The 19,277-nt window shown below is 43.5% G+C and overlaps 1 protein-coding gene across 3 annotated transcripts in view; it reads left to right on the forward strand.

Annotated features, from left to right (window-relative positions):
• The window catches only part of BEND7 (BEN domain containing 7), a 299,983-nt gene that overhangs the window by 79,984 nt on the left and 200,722 nt on the right, over positions 1-19,277 (forward strand). For all 3 annotated transcript variants that reach the window (XR_013606925.1, XM_078674216.1, XM_078674215.1), the window contains exon 4: positions 1,079-1,201. Coding sequence is in view for 2 of the 3 variants with exons in the window: in XM_078674216.1 (XP_078530342.1) it covers positions 1,079-1,201 (123 nt within the window). In the remaining variant the exon portion in view is untranslated. The remainder of the gene's footprint in view (positions 1-1,078; positions 1,202-19,277) is intronic.

The following is a 19,277-nucleotide window of genomic DNA, read 5'->3' on the forward strand; positions in this document are numbered from 1 at the left end:
CTTTTACAAACTACTGTATTTAACGGACTAGTTTAGTTACACAGTATTGAGTGATCTTGATTAAAAGCATAAAAAGGTAAAGTGGCACCTCAGATCATGTTTAGGTCTCTGCTACAGACAACTTTAGGTGTTTGTTTGCAAGTCCTGTTGTTTCCATTTCATTACCTATATATAGAGTAAGCGTTGGGTAAGCCTCCTGCTATTGATTTCATGGCTTTCCTCCCTGTTCTTGTGTTTTTCCTACTTGGGAACATTTCAGTTTCGCAGTGTCTTGATTTTTTGAGGTATGCCTCCACTACTTAGTCAAAGCTTGCATTACAACTTATGTTCAGGGCTATTTTTCCACCTCTCTCCCTGCTTCACCTTCTCTCTCTCTCCTTTTTCCCCATCTCTCTTTTTTACCACCCCTCCCAACCCGCCGCCCAGTGTCCTTTTACCATCCGTCCCGTTGCTAATTTCAGTGCCCTCTGGACGCCCTGTGAAAAGTTTTGACCAGTAACTGAGTGTGACGGCCTGCATCTGTGCATGCATGTGCAATGGGCATCTTTTAATAAATGTTGTTTCTTTTCATTTGTAGTAATGCCATTCAATGATGGCCTCCGTCGATGCATGTGCCTCAGTGGCAGCCATCTGTGAATGCATTTTATTTCATCTTTCAAAATCACGGTAAAGAAATGGTCGCTGTGAATAAGCATGCATTCGCAGCTCCCCTCTACCATAGTGGAAAAAGCATCGACAAAGCCAATAGATCACACAGATAAGAAATGTCAGCTTTGCCAATCATTGTTTGTAGTAGTTTTTTAATCCCTATCCCAACATTGTGCTTTCATTGTGAAGTATTATTTTAAATGATTTGAAGTTATCACCATCATTTAAACATTAGTCTAAAAAGCTTATCTTGTAGTAGCTACACTAACTGGTTACGTTTTACCTAAATAGCGGTTATGGCACATTTTAGGGAGTTCAAAAAAGTAATTACATATTTGACTGAACATTAACAATAAACATACCATCAAGACTCTCCTCCGATTGGCAGCAGGATTGACAGTTTCTTTTCAATGTCTTATTTTTTGGTCAGGAGAAGTACCAGTGGGGAGTTCTTTAGTTGGATCCAACTGCTGCACCTGTAACTGTCAGCCAACATTGCAGGCCATACTTCAAGAACTGAAAGCTATGAGAAAGTTTATGCAGTTACAAGCAGGTACACGAATTTAATGGAACAAAACCACGTTTTTCTTTTTTGTGTTCTTGATGAAGTTGCAGTTTATTTTGCATATGATTAATAGAGTTTACTATCTGCTTTAATGCCGTTGTGGTAACTTTATATATTTTCCTCAGATCTTTAAGCAGGCTTTACTAATTTTAGACATGGTAACTCTGAAGAAGGTCTTGGTCTATGTTTGTTTTTACATCCATTCTCATTTATAGTGACCAAGCAGAACAGCATTTGTAAACACCAGTCATATGTTTTATTATTCAGAAGTGCTCATAACTGAACAAAAACATATTATTCACCTTCCAGCACAAAATAGCTGGAGCATAGAACGCCCTTGCTGCAAATATGAATATTGATAAAATGTCAAAAAATGTTTGCATCATGTTACATTTTTGTGATCGTTTTAAGTTCTTTGAAGTTTACAGCTTTCAACCCATTCCTTAGATGGATCATAGATATTCTTAAATTTTAGAGGGAGCCCAGTTCGTTGGAAATAAAGTTACTCCATTGTCATGATCCTTTCTTCTTTGAGACTCGCTTCATCCTGGAGGGGGAGATCTGCTGATCTCCGTTTCATGGCAGTGATGGATCTTGTTACCAAGAACCAAAAGGAGATTCGTTTTTTTTTCTGTTTGGGTTGCCACCACAATTTTGTTAGCACTCTGTTAGTCATGCATGGATCATAATATAATTGCTCCCCTAGTGCTTCTTCCAGATTATCATGCACAGACAGCCGAAATATTTGTATTTTTTAACATTCCCATATAATATGCCTTAAGGTGCCTGCAGAATATTAATATCTGGTACTTTGACTCTGTTTCCTGTTGAGAATATGTATGTAATCGTTCATGTGTGTAACTTAGTCGATATAAGAAAAAGTACTGCATGCACAAGAGATTTGAACTAACCAGGTGATATCACCATTCATTTCACTCAATTTTTTCTGGAAAAAGATGTTTCGTGATCCTCTGACCTCACTGCTCGAATCTTAGTATGGTATGGGACTATAATGGTTAATACATTTTGTTATGTACTTGCATTGAGGTTGGTGAAATATGTCAGCAAGCAATACTAACCTCTCATTTTGATAACGTTGCGATATTAGCCATATGTTAAGATAGAGAATGCAATACCAACCAAGTAAGTTTGATTCCTGTATATTTTACAATTCTCTAGTGAAAATGGAGCAGCGCCAACCTGCAGCCTCAGAAGAGAACCACCAGCTGCAACTGCTAACTAAGATAGTTTCCATACCATTCTACTTTCAACATTCCCTAAATACCTATTCTCACCACACATCTTTACCTTAACAAATAACTGGAATAATTGGTAAAGAGGAATAAAAGATAACTCTAGGAAAAGATACACATGATCATTTATGTAAGTGTCCAAGTGTCCAGGAAACTTTCTCTCCTGCACAATGAGAAGCAAAAGAACATTGTGTATTTGGAGGTTACTGTCATTCGCGTTATCAATCACACTCTGAGAAACACAGATCGCCACAACGCTAAACTCCGACTCCACTCAGCAGAAACTCCACACATTCCATCCTGAGCATGTAGCCACTCATCCCTTCACATCTGGGGAACATTACATAGATTTCACACCCTAAACTTGACAACTTTCAGTGGCTCCCTCAGTGGTGACAAATGAGGTATACCTTTTTCCACTTTACCTGGTTTCCGGACCATCACATATTGTCAAATTTCCTCACTTGGATTGCTCAACTTCGAATTGTTTTGACCTTGTCTGCTATGATTCCACCTCCTTCTTCATCACAACATTCAATTTGACAAATTAGATTTTTTAATTACCCACCATGGACCCAACCTAGTAGTAAGTTTCCTCCCGCTTAAAAGTTCACAAGGCATTTTACCTGTCATAGAATGGGGTATAATTCTGTATGACAACATAGCTTGTAACAAATTCTTCTACTGTAACCCTGGTTTAAGCGCTAATTGTATGGACTTCTTTATAACTCCATTAAACTGCTCAACCTGACCATTAGCCTCGGGATGATATAAAACCCCTTTCAAGTGTCTAATGCCACAGTTGTTCGTAAACATTTGCATTTTAGTTTGATTTTAGTTGCCCTCCATTATCAGAAACAAATACCTCAAAACGTCCTTTACTGCAAAAAAAAATGTATTACTACATTATTAGGTAATATTGTTCACCATACACACCCCAGGCCACTTAAAATAATAATCAACCTAGACGATAGCATGAGATTCTTTGGAAGGTAGCTTTGAAAATGGCCACATAAAATGAATAGCAACTTTACTCCAAGGTCTAACAGGCAATGTAATCAGTCTTCAAAGGTATCTTACAGGGCATGCCAGTCTAATCACTACTACAAAACAGGCTACAGCCCCTTATCAACCAACAAACCATACTAACAATGTCTGGTCAACAGAAATTCTCTTTAACCTTCCTCTTGGTATTGGAAATGACTCATTCTTATAATGATATTTGGAACACCAATGGAAGGAACAATGTTTATCTCCTCTTAAAATAATTTTGTTATATAATGATAATTCTTCTTTCACTTTGCAATAAACATTAGCTTTCATCATTCTCTCACTAAGCCAACCCATTGTAATATAAGCTTTGATAGTCTCAAATCTTTTTCCAGCTCTCTCAACCATACTTTCTCGGTCAATTCACTTCCTCTCAGCTCATCTGTACCTTTTGAAGCAACTGTATATGTAAACGCCACTTAACACTCAAAATGATCATGTTCCAGACCATCAGTATTATTGCCTACCTGAATATGTGACCGTCCGTTGGGAACCGTATTATTTCTTCCTGGAACACATTCAGTTTCATAGTGTACATCTGTAATTTGGATGCTAACCTTGCTAGTCTATGTGTTTAATTATTTCCACGTCAGTGTCTTAAAATGTTAGTTAATGGATTATTGTCAGTTCGAATCTAAGCATCTTACATGACACATGCAACCGGAAACGTTCTGCAACCCAGGTAGCCGCTAACAATACTCATTCTAAGGTTGAGTAATTTCTTTCAGCCAGAGTAAGTGTGTGAGGCATAACCTACAACCCATTAAATTAATTCTCATGCTTATTCTGTGGCAAGACTGCACCTACACCATACGACTGGCATCCACTTCAGTGCCACAATTAGCTTCCACCAAGAATGCTTTCAAACAAGGAGCACACAATATCTCTTCCCAAATCGAGGCAAAACTAGTAGATTGCTCTCTTGTTACATTTAATTATTAACTCCTAATCAGTTAAAGCATTTAAAAAAAATTCTCATGATCTGTTTTGTCCTTTCCAAATATTAAAATGTCATTCTGAAAAATTCTCACCTCCTTTAATACCATCCTACAACTTTGACATTGTTTCTTTGGAATACCACTGAGGTGCTTGCCTATCCAAACCGCATTCTCTTATGCTGAAAAGCTCCTTCTGGAGTTATGAACACTGTGAAATGCTTTGAATTGTCCTCAAGCTCAATTTGATGGTTAGAATTGGTAAGATCAATAGTATAAAATTCCACGGCATCACAGACAAACTGCATTAATTCTTGTACATCTGAAAATAGAAAGTTATCCACCAAAATTGCTTAATTCAAACTTTCACTCAACATATATTCTTAGATCAGGTGACATTGTCAGAGCTTTCAATCGGTTCTATGATATCCTTGTTACACAAATTCTGAAGGATTGTAGGTTGAAGGTCTGTAATTCATGGGAACATTGTGCATTTTCTGTCTCAAAAGCAGTTTTCTTTCTAGATATAATCTTGTGTTTAAAGTCCTTCAGTTTTCCTAAGGCTGTACTAAATATCTCTGCAAATTCACTTTCTGGTTCCTTGTATTCAGAACATCCATCACCCATCTCTTTTAACTCTGTACACCAGTGCATGGTCTCTAGGGTCCAATTGTATTCCCAACTCAACTTGATGTGGCCATCCCAAAATCATTTTCCTCTTTGCCACATACATTTTACTGTTGAACATCTTATTAATTTCAAAATTGGCCAATGCAAATGCCGCCCTAGGAATTCCATGCCCAGTGTAGCTACCAGGACATACATCAGGCCACAGTCATCTTCTCTCGGGCCATAGTGTGTTACTTCTACACCATCAATTAGCAATTGAATTGGCAATTTCACTGATAACTCTTTGAATACATCACCATCCTCAAACATCTTGCATATCAAGGACATCATCATCCTCATCATTCTCTGAAATATAGTTGACCTTCCCTTTTATATGTTCTAGCATATGCTACTAAAATGTAATTTGTTTCTTACATGCACTCCACATTTTTATCCAAAACTGGACAATGGTTAGCATTGGTTAAATGACCTTTGGATTCACATGTATCCGAAAATTGTCCTTCTTATACATGCTACAAATTTTCTGCAACTTAGCTTTTGCTACTTTTATGTTTTTAATTACCGCATTCACCATTCTAGAAGGTTTGCCATCCTTTACTGCTGATATGCATTTATCTGATTCTTCAATATATCTTAATGCATCTAGCACAGCCTTTAAATACATGTATGTATGTATGTATGTATGTATTTATTGCTTGTTAAGCGCAACTGTCACCCAAAGGGCATCCTGGCGCTGAGACCGATCCACTATTTGAAAAACAGGGGACCCCTACACTAATAGGTTTGCCATAGGTAGGGAAACAACACTTTTGAAAAAATATACTTATAGCAAACTATAAATTAATAAGTGCCTAAGACTCTAAAAAAAACACATGTGAAAGGACAATAAACAGAGGGTTGTAGTACGACCTTACAACTATTTTGATAAACGTTGAGACCGATCCAAACATCTATTAGGTAGGCTACATTACTCTTGGGAACAAGTGGGTCTTAAGGTCCCTTTTAAACGTGGGTAGGTCGTGGCTACTCCTCAGTGCCAGAGGTAGAGTATTCCACAACGTGGCGGCCGTAAAGCTAAAGGCACGTCCACCCATCCTCACTCTATTTATCCTGGGGACCCTTACCAGGAACGCCGAGGAAGATCTCAAAGGTCTGGCGGCCTGATACCAGGAAAAAAGATTCTGAAGGGGTATTGGTCCTAGTCCATGCAGGGCCCTAAAAACACGGCATAGAGCTTTAAATGCAATTCTCTGCTGGACTGGTAGCCAATGAAGGTCGGCCAGGGCTGCCGATGAGGAGGCAGATCGCGGTCGAGACAAGGCCAGTTTAGCGGCCATGTTCTGGATCCTTTGGAGTTTAAGGACCAGAGTCTTCGGGGCTCCCAGAAGTAGTGCGTTACAGTAGTCTAACCTACTGAGGATGGAACTACGCACTACCTCTGCTCTGGATCCCCGAGGAAGAAGTGGCAAGATTTTCCGAAGGGCACGAAGCAGGCCCATACATGTCGCTGCCGTCCTATTTACGGAAGCATCAAGCTGCAAATTGGGTTCGAACAGGACTCCCAAATTACGAGCTGATTCTGCAGCCTCCACCGAACCCGGGATAGAAGTTGGCCAAAAATCAACCGGTAGTGTGCGAGGAATTCGGTCCAAGGAGCAGTAAAGTACCTCCGTTTTCGACCCATTGAATTGGAATGAGTTGGCTCGCAGCCATGCTGCTGTTGCCGACATACAACGGTGAAAGGCGTCCCTTGAAATTGTCTCCGATCCTCAAATGAAAAAATCAACTGAGTGTCATTGGCATAATTGATGACTGATATGCCGAATGACTTTATCAGTGCTACCAAGGGACGGAGATATATATTAAATAGGATCGGGCTAATCGCCGACCCTTGGGGGACTCCTTGATTCACCTGCCGAGTGGCTGATCGAAATGGTGGTAATGCCACGGCTTGTTGTCTGTTGTCCAGATAAGAAGTGAGCCAGTCTAGGGCCAGACCGCTCACTCCCGCACTCCGAAGACGGCCAAGTAGTACTTCATGGTCTACCGTGTCGAACGCGGCCGACATGTCAAGTAGCACCAAAAATGCAGACTTGCCCCTGTCGACTCGCTTTCGTAGATCATCCAGCACGGTGACCAAAGCCGTTTCGGTGCCGTGAGCCGTTCTGAAGCCAAATTGAACAGCATCCAGACAGAGATTTGTTTCCAGGAAGTTTGATAAAGCTCTTGTGACTCATCTCTCAAGAATTTTTATCGCGAACGGTAATAGCGAAATCGGCCTAAAATTGGCCGAACAGAGAGGGTCCAGAGAAGCCTTTTTCAACAAAGGTGTTACAATTGCCATCTTCCAGCTGTCTGGGACTGTCGCTGTAGTCAATGATTGGCAACAGATAGAGTGCAATGGAGGAAATAGCTCATCTTGAAAGGCCTTCCAGATCTTATGAGGCATTGGATCAAGCGGTGACCCTGAGGAAACGCCATTGGCCAGAATACCAAATTCCTCTAACGAGGGAACAGGGAAGCAGGACAGCTGAGGCAGATCTTCCTCGCTATTAGCCCACTCGGATCCCGAATTGTCGGAAGACTCCGAAATAGAGAATATAGGCGGCACAGACTGTTCAGATCTTATAAGTCCAGTCAGGATAGTCCTGATTTTCTCCTCAAATGCAAGGGCCAGCGAGTCGCACAGTTCCTGCGTGGCCGGGATTGTTGACGCTGTACAAGGCGGGTCAGACAGATTCTTAACCAACCTGAACAAGGTCTGTGATTTGTTAGGGGCCTTCGCCAGAGTGTCTTCTAGGAACTTAGCTTTTGCACTTCTTAAATGGGCCTTGTATTCATGCAGGGCCACTTTATATGCCGCCTTATCCTGTTCCCTGTACCCTCTCCTCCATGTACGCTCCGCCTGTTTACAGCGAAGTTTATACTGTCCAAGATCTTCACTAAACCAGGCATTTAAGCCTCTAGGCCTGTCTCTCACCTTACGTAAAGGAGCCAACTCATCGAGAGATGATACAATGTGCCGGCAGAAGGATGCATAGCTTTTGTCCACATTCTCCTCCACTAGAAAGATTCCCGGTAGCAGTGCCGGTCGGCTCGGCTCCCTGAGGAGACGATTCCATTGCCTATTCAACTTCATGCCGCCCGGTTTGTTAGGTCTCAACGGGGCAGGCATGGTAAAGGACATAACAATCAATCAATCAATGAATGATCAGTCCAGCCCTGATCTACAACCTTTTCCACCACAACTAAATTCCTTTCAGCAAATACCAGATCTAATGTATGCCCCTTAACATGGGTGGGTACCAGAACCAGTTGAGCAAGTTGAATATTGCTACACGCTTGGCAAAGTACTCGAAAAGCCAAGTCATGAGGACCAGAAGGCCACAGGTTAAAATCACCCAATACTAAAAAATTAGTATGAGAGTTAGAAAGGTCATAAACCAGATCGACCAGAACTTGAAAGGCCGTTGTGGATAGAGAGGGTGGTCTGTAGCATAGAAGGCCTGCTACCAAAGTACCTCCCTGGGCCACGATGGAAAAGCCCATAAGCTCAAACCCTACTACCTTTTTAACCACCAATTCGGACAAGGGAATCGAGTCACATCACAACCACAATCTTACCTATATTTTCTTAGGCTTAGTTTACATTAAGACTTGGTCTCTCAATATCTGATTGTATGTCCTGTGTTCCAAATTACATGTAACGGCTAAACCCCTTAGAGCAGCCACATATTGAAGAATTGATGCATCCTCTTTTTGGAAGCTAGAATATAAAATTTCCTAGCTATGGTTAAGGAACGCTTCAATTCTATTAATGATGCAGAGGCAAGGATTATGCTCAACTCTTTAATTTGTTACACTCAGCAGCCTTAAACAACACGTTTTTATCCAAAGACTACGGATCACATGAGTCTTTGCAACAACTGAACAGTATAACCATAGAGTAAGTCCCATATAAGCAACATCAAAGAACAACACTTCCTCTTTCTTCAAGCGAAACTTTCTGAAGTCCGCTTTTCTTTCAGTAATCTTGCTTTTGGTCTGATCCTGGAGAAAACAAAAAATATGACAGCAATACATTCTCAACATATGGCACACATTTAAAGTTATGCTAAACATCAGCAATACTGATAACTGTCAAGATATGCAACAATGAACTACATTAATCCGCCTGTGTATCAATAGGTACAGTTTGAGTTCTAATTACTTAAACAACGTAAATTGAACCTTAGTTGTAGACCCCATATCAGCATATACTTATGCAACACTGAAGACTTCAGAGGATACCAGGAGGGTAATGGGTGCTAACCAAATTGGGAGGAATAAACCTAATCTCCATGTCCTCAATAGAACTGAATCTTTCCTTCACCATAGCTAGGAAATTTTATATTCTATGTCGGGTCCGGAGGCTCAAATTATGCTAGTTTAAAGCTGGCTGGCAACTAGTAAAGTCATGCCAGCGATGGGTTTGAAATTAAATGTCTTAAAAGTGGAATCTGAGGACCAATCAGCTGTTCTGAGATTATCCTCTAGACCGCTCCATGGGAAGAGGGCCTTCAAGGCCATAGCTCTCCTGGTGGAGTGTGCCCGAAGGCAGAGGTATAGATGCCTGCTTCTTGCAGGATCCATCTCACCCAACGGGCAATAGTCGTCGCCGAGACTAGTTTGAAAGGCTTCTTGAGGGAAATAAACAGTTGAGCCGTTACCGGTGGTCTATATTTCTCAGTCATAGACTCATTGGCCCTCAGACAGTGTACCAAGCACAATATTAGATGACCCAGGAACGCCGGGTAGTGAACCACCCTGGTATTAGGTTTGATGCGCTGAGACAGTGAATAACACCCCGTCCGGAGTGAACATATGTGCTGTGACATCTACGGCACAAACATCAGAAACTCATCTGCCCGAGGTGAGACACAACAGTATTGCTAATTTACCTGTTAATTCTTTACGGGACTGATATGGATTATCCTGCCATCATTGCAACATTTGAAGTACCACATTCACATCCCGCAGTTAAGAATACTTCGGTTCTGGTGGAAAAGACAATTGAATGCCCCTCAGGAGCCTACAGACTAATGGGTATTCCCCTACCGGGACATCATGTATAGGAAAACGGTCCACTGAAATTGCCGAGCTGCATGCATTGACCGTGCGATAAGCCAAGTCTTTTTCCACCAATTCTGTCAGGAAATTGTCAGTGTGCACTGCATCCACCCCCACTAGATCCAAACCCTGTTGCAGACACCAGCGTGCCCATCTTCTTCACACTGAGCCATATCGCGTGACCGAGTCTTCCCAGGCTCTTTTGATGAGGTGGAGTAGCCTGTGACGAAAGTCCTGGAACCTCACAACGCCACCTGTAATCCTCCAACCCAACCAATTAGTCTGAGAGGTCCCTTCCTGAACCATTTGGTGCAAGTTGCCATGAGGATCCGTCATGAAAAGAAGAGTCGGGGAAAGTAGGATTGGAAAATCCATAGAAAGTTCCACAAGAACCGGATACCATACTTGTGATGTCTTCAGGATTATCTCCACCTTCTGATGTCTGAACAATACCATGAGCCTGGCTATCATCGCGAATGGGGGAAACGTATACTCCCTGAACAGGCCCAAACCTTGAAGGAAGGCATCCATCGGTTCCGCCAGCGTATCCAGATGCCAGCAGAAGAAGCAGGGAAGTTGGTGATTGAGTTGTGACGCAAAAAGGTCCATTTGGCATGGGCCCCACACGTCCTCAAACTCTGAAAAAGAGAGTTATCCACCTTCGAGGCGCTGTACTCCTTTAGGTGCAAAAAGAACAATTAATGGACAGAATGCAGAACAATGTCATACATTCACCCCAGTAGAGAGGTCTTGGGCAAAATCCATGTTTTTTTGCTCCCCATGCCATTCCAGTTTGAACCCAGCCATATGCAAATCGCCTTGACCCTGCGCCCAATGTGAACAGTCCAGCCCAAACTGCCAGGCCAATACCTTCCTGGACTGGAAACAAGCATCCTAGGACTGGTTTTGGAATTTCACCACTCATCAGCCAGGATAGCTTGACTCCAGTGGCATGGAGAGCATGGGACCCACGTCTGGACATTCCTGTCCCATTTGCATTCTGCATTCCGCCCATCAATTGTGTGTCTTTTGCTTTCTTGCCCTAAGTGCGCCGGGTATGCTCAGATGTGGGTCCCGGGCTGTGGAGTCAAGCTATCCTGGCCGATGAGGGGTGAAACCCCGAAACCTGTCCTAGGATGCTTGTTTCCAGTCCAGGAGGATCTGGCTTGGCAGTTCAGACTGGGCTGTTCCCATGAGGCACAGCATCAAGACTGATTTGCATATGGCCAGGTCTAAACTGGGGTGGCATGGTGAGCAAAAGAATGATGGATTTAACCCAGATCTCTTGACTGGGGGTGAATGTTTCAATTTGTTCTACATTCCGTCCATCAATTGTGTGTCTTTTGTGTACTCCCTCAGGTGTCTGGACTGCTAGTCTGCTGACTGATTGTGTTTCCCTGGCTGATATTTCACCGTAACTGACAATTTGTGAGCCAGGTAATAGTTCCAAAAGTCCCTGGCCAAATCCGCCAGTACCTTGGATCTTGTGCCTCCTTAGCAATTGATATCGCACCGCTGATATGTTTAACAAGAGGGTGCAGGACTCTTTCTTGTTCGCCAAACTTCGAACCGCTGAGGATCCAGCGAGGAGTTCCAGGCAGTTGATGCAGAGAGTTTCTTCTTGCCCTGACCACTGTCTGACTGTGGTAATATTCCCACAGCGAGCGCCCCATCCTTGACGGCTGGCACCCAATTTGATCAACAGATCTAGAACTGATCCAAATATGACTTTGCCCTACCAGACCTGCATATGAAGATCTACTACTAAAGCTCCATTCAGGTTTCTGGGGAAAGAGAAATCTGCGCTTACGTCAGGCCCCTCCCGAGGTGTTGCGCCGGCGTTGTAGGGCCCGGTAATACAATGGGCTTGGAAAGATCGCTTGGATCGACGAGGATAGAAGGCCCACGATCTAGGCCAGATGTTGGAGAGATAACTTTGCCCTTTGCAAGGCTTTCCACAACTCCTAAAAAATCAGGAACATCTTCTTCTGGGGTAACCAGAGGCACTGGTGCAATGTGTCTTCCGCAAACCCCAGAAAGGACATCTGCTGCGCCGGCACAAAGTCCAACTTCTGATCATTCTATATAAATCCTAGATCTTGTAACCAAGACTGTGTCATTCGAAGTTGAGAGAGTAAAATTAATTTTTCCTGGTACATCAGAAGGATGTCATCCAGGTATGCACCATGGTGCTGAGGACACACCGAATGGCAGGTATGTGAATTCAAAGATTTGACCATCCCACTCCTCCTGTGGGGAGGAAAAAGCAGGATGGCGAGGTGGGCATCCTTCAAATCGAGCCGTACCAATCAGTCTTTGGGCTGCAGAGGATCCCTTAGTATGTGTATGCCCTCCATTTTGAAAATACAATATACCATCCACAATTGAATTCTTGGAGATTTATGGCTGGTCTGAATCTCTTGTTCCTTTTCTCTACCGGAAAAGTATTGCTAAAGAAACCTCTGGGGTGAAGAGTCAAATGTGTAATGGCCCCTTTCTCAAGAAAGTCTCTCACCTCTCTGTTTATCACCTTTGTCCTTTCTTGTGAGAAAACTAGGGAGTGTTGATGTGCTGTACCGTAAAATTCTATGTGAAAGCCTTTCATGGTTTATCACCCTTTCGTCCCTTGTTACGGACACCCATTCTTGGCTGAACCATTGTAATCTCCCACCCCTAGTAGGGAAGAAGGGATATCACTTACAAGTGGTGCCAACTGGTGCATTGCTGGCTCCACTGAAATTTATTTTGCCGCCACATCCTCTGCCACAACCTCTTGAGGGGTAGAACCCTCCAAATTTTCATGTGGTCTTGCGACTGGATGGAACACCCTGTTTGCAGTTTATGGGAGTTTGAGTTGTACGAGTAGCTGGAGTGTGGAAAAGTAAATTTTGCCATGTTCTGTGTCCCTACGTGTCCTCCATCTTATGTTATGTGTGCATGATTAATATGCATATGTATTCCCCCTGTTCGATTTAAGATGCAATTATAGTTGTGTCCATCTCTAGTATGCCAGTTTAAAGTTCTCGTGAAAGCTACGAGTATTAGGCCTGTGTAAAGCTACGTTGCCACGTTTCCCAGTGTGCACGTTATTTCATTGTAAAGTCCCCGTTTCTAGGCCTCAAAAGGGCCTGGACACCAGATTCAGCTCCTGTCTCCTGAATCCTCGCTGAGGAGCGATACAGCCCCCACCTGTATCCTCGACCCTTCACTTACTTCCTGCCTCGCAGTGCCCGGCTCGGCCTGGCTCTGCCTCTGAGTCTGCCAAGAGTATGTTATGATTCTAGTTATCAGTCCAGCCCTCCTTCTCTGCATTCCTAAGCTACTGAATCGCATCAATAGTTTCCGTCATTGTCTAGCCTTTACGTCTCCATGTAAGAGAAATACTGTATTAATGGTCATTTAATATTCTTCATCACGCACTACATGTAGAATAATGCATGCTCCAGTCTTAGAGTCTGTTAGCCTCTCCCCTCCTGACTCTTAGTTTATATCAACATGTCCTCTAAACATTAGATACTAGATAGGGTTTAGGTACATGTCGCCCTGACTCTCCAGACTTCAGTCTCTACTCCTAGCACAGAGTTCATAGCCCCCAGCTTCTCCTAGTAACACGTCATTGTCAGTTTGCGCGCACCATTAGGTTAGAGGTCCCGGCTCCTTAGGTAGCCCCCTCCATGTTTCCGCCCCATTTATGACATATTCTGTTACGTTTACATCACATGTCTATGTACACGCCTCTTGTTACACCTACTTTCACCCTTATCTTTCGCGACTGCTATTGACCACACCCACTGCTCCGCCTATTGTATTCACTGTAATGCAACTGTTTTAGTATATATGCTTGTGTACTGTTATTAAAGTTAGCGCGCTCATCCCATATCCAGCCCCGGCAGCTGCCGGGCCCTGTCATCCTATTCCTGTGCAGGTTGTCCTGTTCCTGTCCTTTATGCTGTATTAAACCTGCAAACTCCTACTACCTCGAATCTTGACTCTTATTTATTGAGCTATCTGTTATTGCTATGTCCAGTAAAACCTAGATCCGGTATTATTTATTTATATACCACAGGAGGAGGGCCCCTTCCTCTACCAGACCCTCCAAAAATGTTATGGCTGAAGACCTTCTTGATAGACTGTTGGGCCTTGTCCAAAGATGAGAAGCTATTGACAAAGCATGACAACTCTTAGATAAAAGTTTCTCCGAAGAGACCCCTATTTGCCACCGGACTGGCTTCAGTGGTGGCCAATTCACCAAGCCTAGGTTTAATTTTGATTAATAAGGAAGGGTGACACTCTGTTGATAATGCACAATTTGCATTACCCAATAAACATACGACCCTCTGAGCCCAACCTGAAAAATCGAACGATTGATCAAATTACCTGACTCCCTGGCATCTTCAGCCAAATCCAATATTTTTGTAAGAGACCCCAAAACATCGAAGACCTTATCCTTACAGATACTCCAGGAACAGTTCAGACCCTTCTAAGGGTCTTTGTAGAACTTAGTGATGTATGTTATGTTATATATGACTTGTAGCGCGCACAAATACTCAGGAGTGTCCTGGTGCGTCCTGGTGTTGATTTCTGAGGTACTTCCCACCTTATTGGCCAATGAGGGCTTTGGGCATTCCAGCCTTAGGTGTGCTTGGACCTCCTGGTCCATGGGTTTACTAATGCGGCTGGCCATATGCTGCGCTGCCTCTGGCACCGGGATCCAGTCCACAGAGCGGAGATGATAAATGTCTGCTGGGCTCAACATGCCCGGTATCCCTGCAGAGTTTTGGTTGTCTGAGGCCTCCAGTCTGGGTTTCTTGGTGCTACTCTGGCTTGGTCCATCAGCCAAAGAAATCACCCTCTCTAGAGATGCATCTATGGTATCCACTAGCTCCTCCTAAATGGAGAGCAACAATTGCTCCTCTTCCACAGACTCCCAATAGGCATTAACCCCACCTGCCATGGCTGATCAGGTTAAAGATAGAGGTCAATATTGCAGTTATACAGGTCAAAAGTAGTAACAAATACTCACTGGCCTGCTCAGTTAAATTTGCCTCAGCCAATGCTTATTAGCAACCTTTGTTCTACACGTTCTTGAACTACACTGGCCTTGGGGAAAGAAGTGCTCTGTGGACGAACTGCTTATCTGGAGCTAGTAACTGTGAGGGAATGTGAGGAAGGCAGTCCTAGGTGCCCCTCGCGCTCTCACTGCAATGACAGCCCCTGCCGGACAACGGAAGGGAAAACTGTTAGTAGTGGCTAGATGTGCGTCAAGGAATGCCAGCAATGCAATGGGAGCGCCTCCTACTCAAGATGCCAATGCCACTGTTGTACATGCTGCCGACTGCCATCTGGGACGATCACGCCTACCAGGATGCACTTCACCGAGCATCTCCCTCAAGAAAGGGAAGACTCGTTGGAAACTGTAAGGGAAACCCTGCAACCATGAGGGGCTGCACACCCTATATAAAGGGCTTGTGAGGCCCAATGCAATGTGCCGAGCCCTCAGCGGAAAAACCGTGGATTAAGGTAAAGCGCTTATCTGGCTGCTGAGCAGCGAGGAAAGAGGAAGAGCTATTCCTTGATTTTGCTTATATAGGACTTACTCTGTGGTTATACTGTTGTTGTTGCAAAGACTCGAGGGATTTGTAGTCTTTGAATGAAAACATGCTATTTAAGGCTGCTTAGCGCAATAAATGAGAGTTAAGCATATTCTGAGCCTTTGGTCCTGACATAGAATCACATTTAAATCTTTCTAGTACAACATCCCGTAGCTTTCATGTAATTGCTTCACCGCAACCTGATATACTTCTCTATTTCCAGGCATCTCTAATAGTGGTAAATGTTTCAACTGCCTCAAACCAATGGCTTTCTTTCCACTCCACCACACCTTCCACCACTTCCTGGGCGGCTGATGATGTCCACATGTCTGTCTTGCAGATGGAAGTGAAGGCCCTTTTGTCCAAAGGAGTCATTTAGAGGCTTCTGGCATCAAAGTTGGAACTGGGTGTTACTACCATTAGTTCCTGGTGCTAAAGAAGGTCAGAGCCTTTTGACCTATTTTAGACCTCCTCCCTCAATGTCTTACTGCCGAAGGATGAATTCAAAATGCTCACGCTAGCCAAACCCTGAGACTGGATAGTGTCATTTGACCTGCAGCACGCTTATTTTCATTTTCCTGTTGTGCGGGCCCACAGCAGTACCGGTCGTTCACAGTGCTCCCTTTTGACCTCACCAGTCCAGCTCAGGTGTTCACGAAAGTGATGGTAGTGGTTGCACCACACCTTTGGAAGTTGGGAATACCACTCCACCCCCTTCTCTCCCCTCCTGTATGACTGGCTGTTGGAGACAGGCTTACTCCAGGCAGTCGGCAGCCACCTCCAGACTACAGAAAACATGATATTGTTGGGTTACACCATTGTGCTGAATATGCACATGACTCTTTTGCAGACACTCCCTTTCAACAAGCACAGTGGGTTTGGGTCTTTGCTCCCATGCCTGGAGGTTCTACCCCTCTGGAAGTGGCCGACTACCAGGGTATTTCTCTGGTGGTGAACCACCAGGTGGGATCTCTGAACACCAGTACAAACCAACTCGGCCTGCGGCACTTAGCAAACCACATATTGTAGTTACATCCAGAGTTTTTTCCATAAATGGATAGAACCATGGCTTGATCTTTTTTTGCCACTGCCGAGAATAGGCAATGTCAACATTTTTGTGCATTGGCATTCCCAAGAAGGCTGTCTTTCAGAGATGCCTTGAATTAAGCTCAGGACTCTTGTGTGCTTTCCTGATCCTGCTGCTTCTGCCCTGAGTTCTGAGGAAGACCAGGAATGAACAGGCCCAAGTAATTCTTGAGGCATTGGATTAGACCAGGTTAGCGTGCTACCCGTTACTCCTGGCAAGGAGCATCTGTCCTCTTGGGAGGATCTTCTGTCGCAGCAGGGCAGGGTATGGCACCCAGAACTGCGCAAGTTCAATCTCCATACTTGGATTTTGAGCGGTGGCAGTAAGCCTCTTTTAACCTTCCTCCAGAGGTTGTTTGTCATCTTAGTTGCGAAACATTCCTTTACAAAATCAGCGTACGCCAATCGTTGGGACAAATTTGTGGCTTGGTACAGCTCCTGTTGAAATGACTCACTGCTAGCCAAATTGTCTGAAGTTTTGTTGTTTATCTTGTTCCTGACCCAGGAGGGACTTTTTTGGGGAACTGGTAAATGCCACTTCTCTGCTTTTTCGGCTTTATTGCAGTTGCTGGATCAGCCTTCTTTATTTAAAGCACCTGTTGTGATGAGACTTTTGAAAGGTTTGCAACACGTTTCCACCTACACCCTTTGTGATGCCACAGTGGAACTTTAACTTAGTTCTCACTTTTTTCCTACGTCATATATATTTTTGTGAAATTTCTCAAACAGTTGTGTACTGTGATTATTATATTGTCTTCAAAGTATATAGAAGTTCTCACTTTTTTGTTGTACACCCCTTTTGAATTGCTGCACTTTTGTACATTAAAGCTTCCATCATAAAAATAACGGTGTTTATCATCACCATAACGTCTGCTAGGCATGTGAGTAGGCTGCAGGCTGTTTCTGTCAATCCTCCTTAAACAACATTCTTTCCAGATAAATTGGTGTTGAGGAAACTGTGTCCTTTCTGCCAAAAATGTTCACTCCAATTCATGTCGGGCAGGCTATCACCCTTCTGGCATTCTGTGTTCCACTTCACCCTTCTAAGCAGGAAGAGAGACTCTGTAAACTGGACCCTAAAAGGGCATTATGCTTTTATATAGATTGCAGCAAAGACCATCAGGTGAACAAGCAGCTCTTTGTGAGGTTTTCAGGAGCAAAGAAGGGTAAACCCGTGCAAAACAGACCATCTTCCAATGGATCGTTCTATGCATAAAGATATGCTATGCACTGTCAAAGAAGCAGCCTCTAGAAGGCTTCGGAATTTGTTCCACCAGAGTTAAGGCTGCTACCACTGAACTAGCACATGGAATACTTGTTGTGGACATTTGTCTGGTGGCTACGTAAGCGCGGTACATATGTTAACAAAGCTCTATCGCCTCTACAGTTGAGTCAGTTAAGAGGGCCATTTTGCTTGGTTGTTCCAGCAGACTGTTTTGGTCTGAGCCATTTTATAAGCCCACCACCTGGAGCGGTACTGCAATGGTATCTATTCACAAGATGAGGAATCTGTGATTAGAACTCTCTTGAGTCATTCGTTTTTATGTGTGTTTTTTATGATTTGCCATTGGCTGAATGGGTTGTTTATCAAGTCTATGGCAATTTGTGGATGTTTCCATTGCCACATTACTGTTCCCACAGGTGATAGTACTTAAAGAGCCCGTTACTTCCCTTGAGAGACAATATCTCTGGTTAATACTCTATCTAAGAGCAGATTGCTCACCAACCCTTCCATTTCTGTGAACTGTACTCTTTTCCATCTAAAAGCTCCCAATCTAGAGATCTCCACACTGCTCTTGGCTAATTTGCTGATGGGTTCTGGTTCTGAGGGTGCGAACAGCTTGAGAAAGCAACTGACGTTGGCACACGTGGGTGGCACTTCTATGCGGCTCCCCACGGCTCCTTCGGAGCAAAATGACGTTGGAGTGGAACCGCACAACTCCACCTATTGGTGGGCAGGAGTACTACATTAATGTTTCCGGATTCAGCTGATGCCTGGTGAATATTTACAAGGTGAGACATCTGCAGTTAAATAGAGTATCCACCAGAAAGATTTTTACTGAAGGTTAGAGATATCAACCATGGGAACAGTAATGGGACAATTTAAACTTCCACGAAATGCATAGGCCTGATTAACAACCCATCCAGCCAAGGGAATATCATAACAAAAACATGGATGCCAATCTTTGAAGTGCATTGACCAAAAGTACTCTCTCTGTACTTCTTCTTGTGTGTACTTTATATGTATTGGTAACTTGGTCTTTGACTGACTGTTAAGGGTGTCTGTAGGCAATACATAAAACTAAGTTTTGTGTTCTATATGAAATGCATGGATGAAAATCAAATGTGTGATGTCAGTGTACCTTTCAGGTGTAAAATAGTCCTTCATTCATTAGAATAAAGACAAAAG

Source organism: Lissotriton helveticus, chromosome 1_1, assembly GCF_964261635.1.
Source record: "Lissotriton helveticus chromosome 1_1, aLisHel1.1, whole genome shotgun sequence".
In the NCBI taxonomy this organism is placed as follows: Eukaryota; Metazoa; Chordata; class Amphibia; order Caudata; family Salamandridae; genus Lissotriton; species Lissotriton helveticus.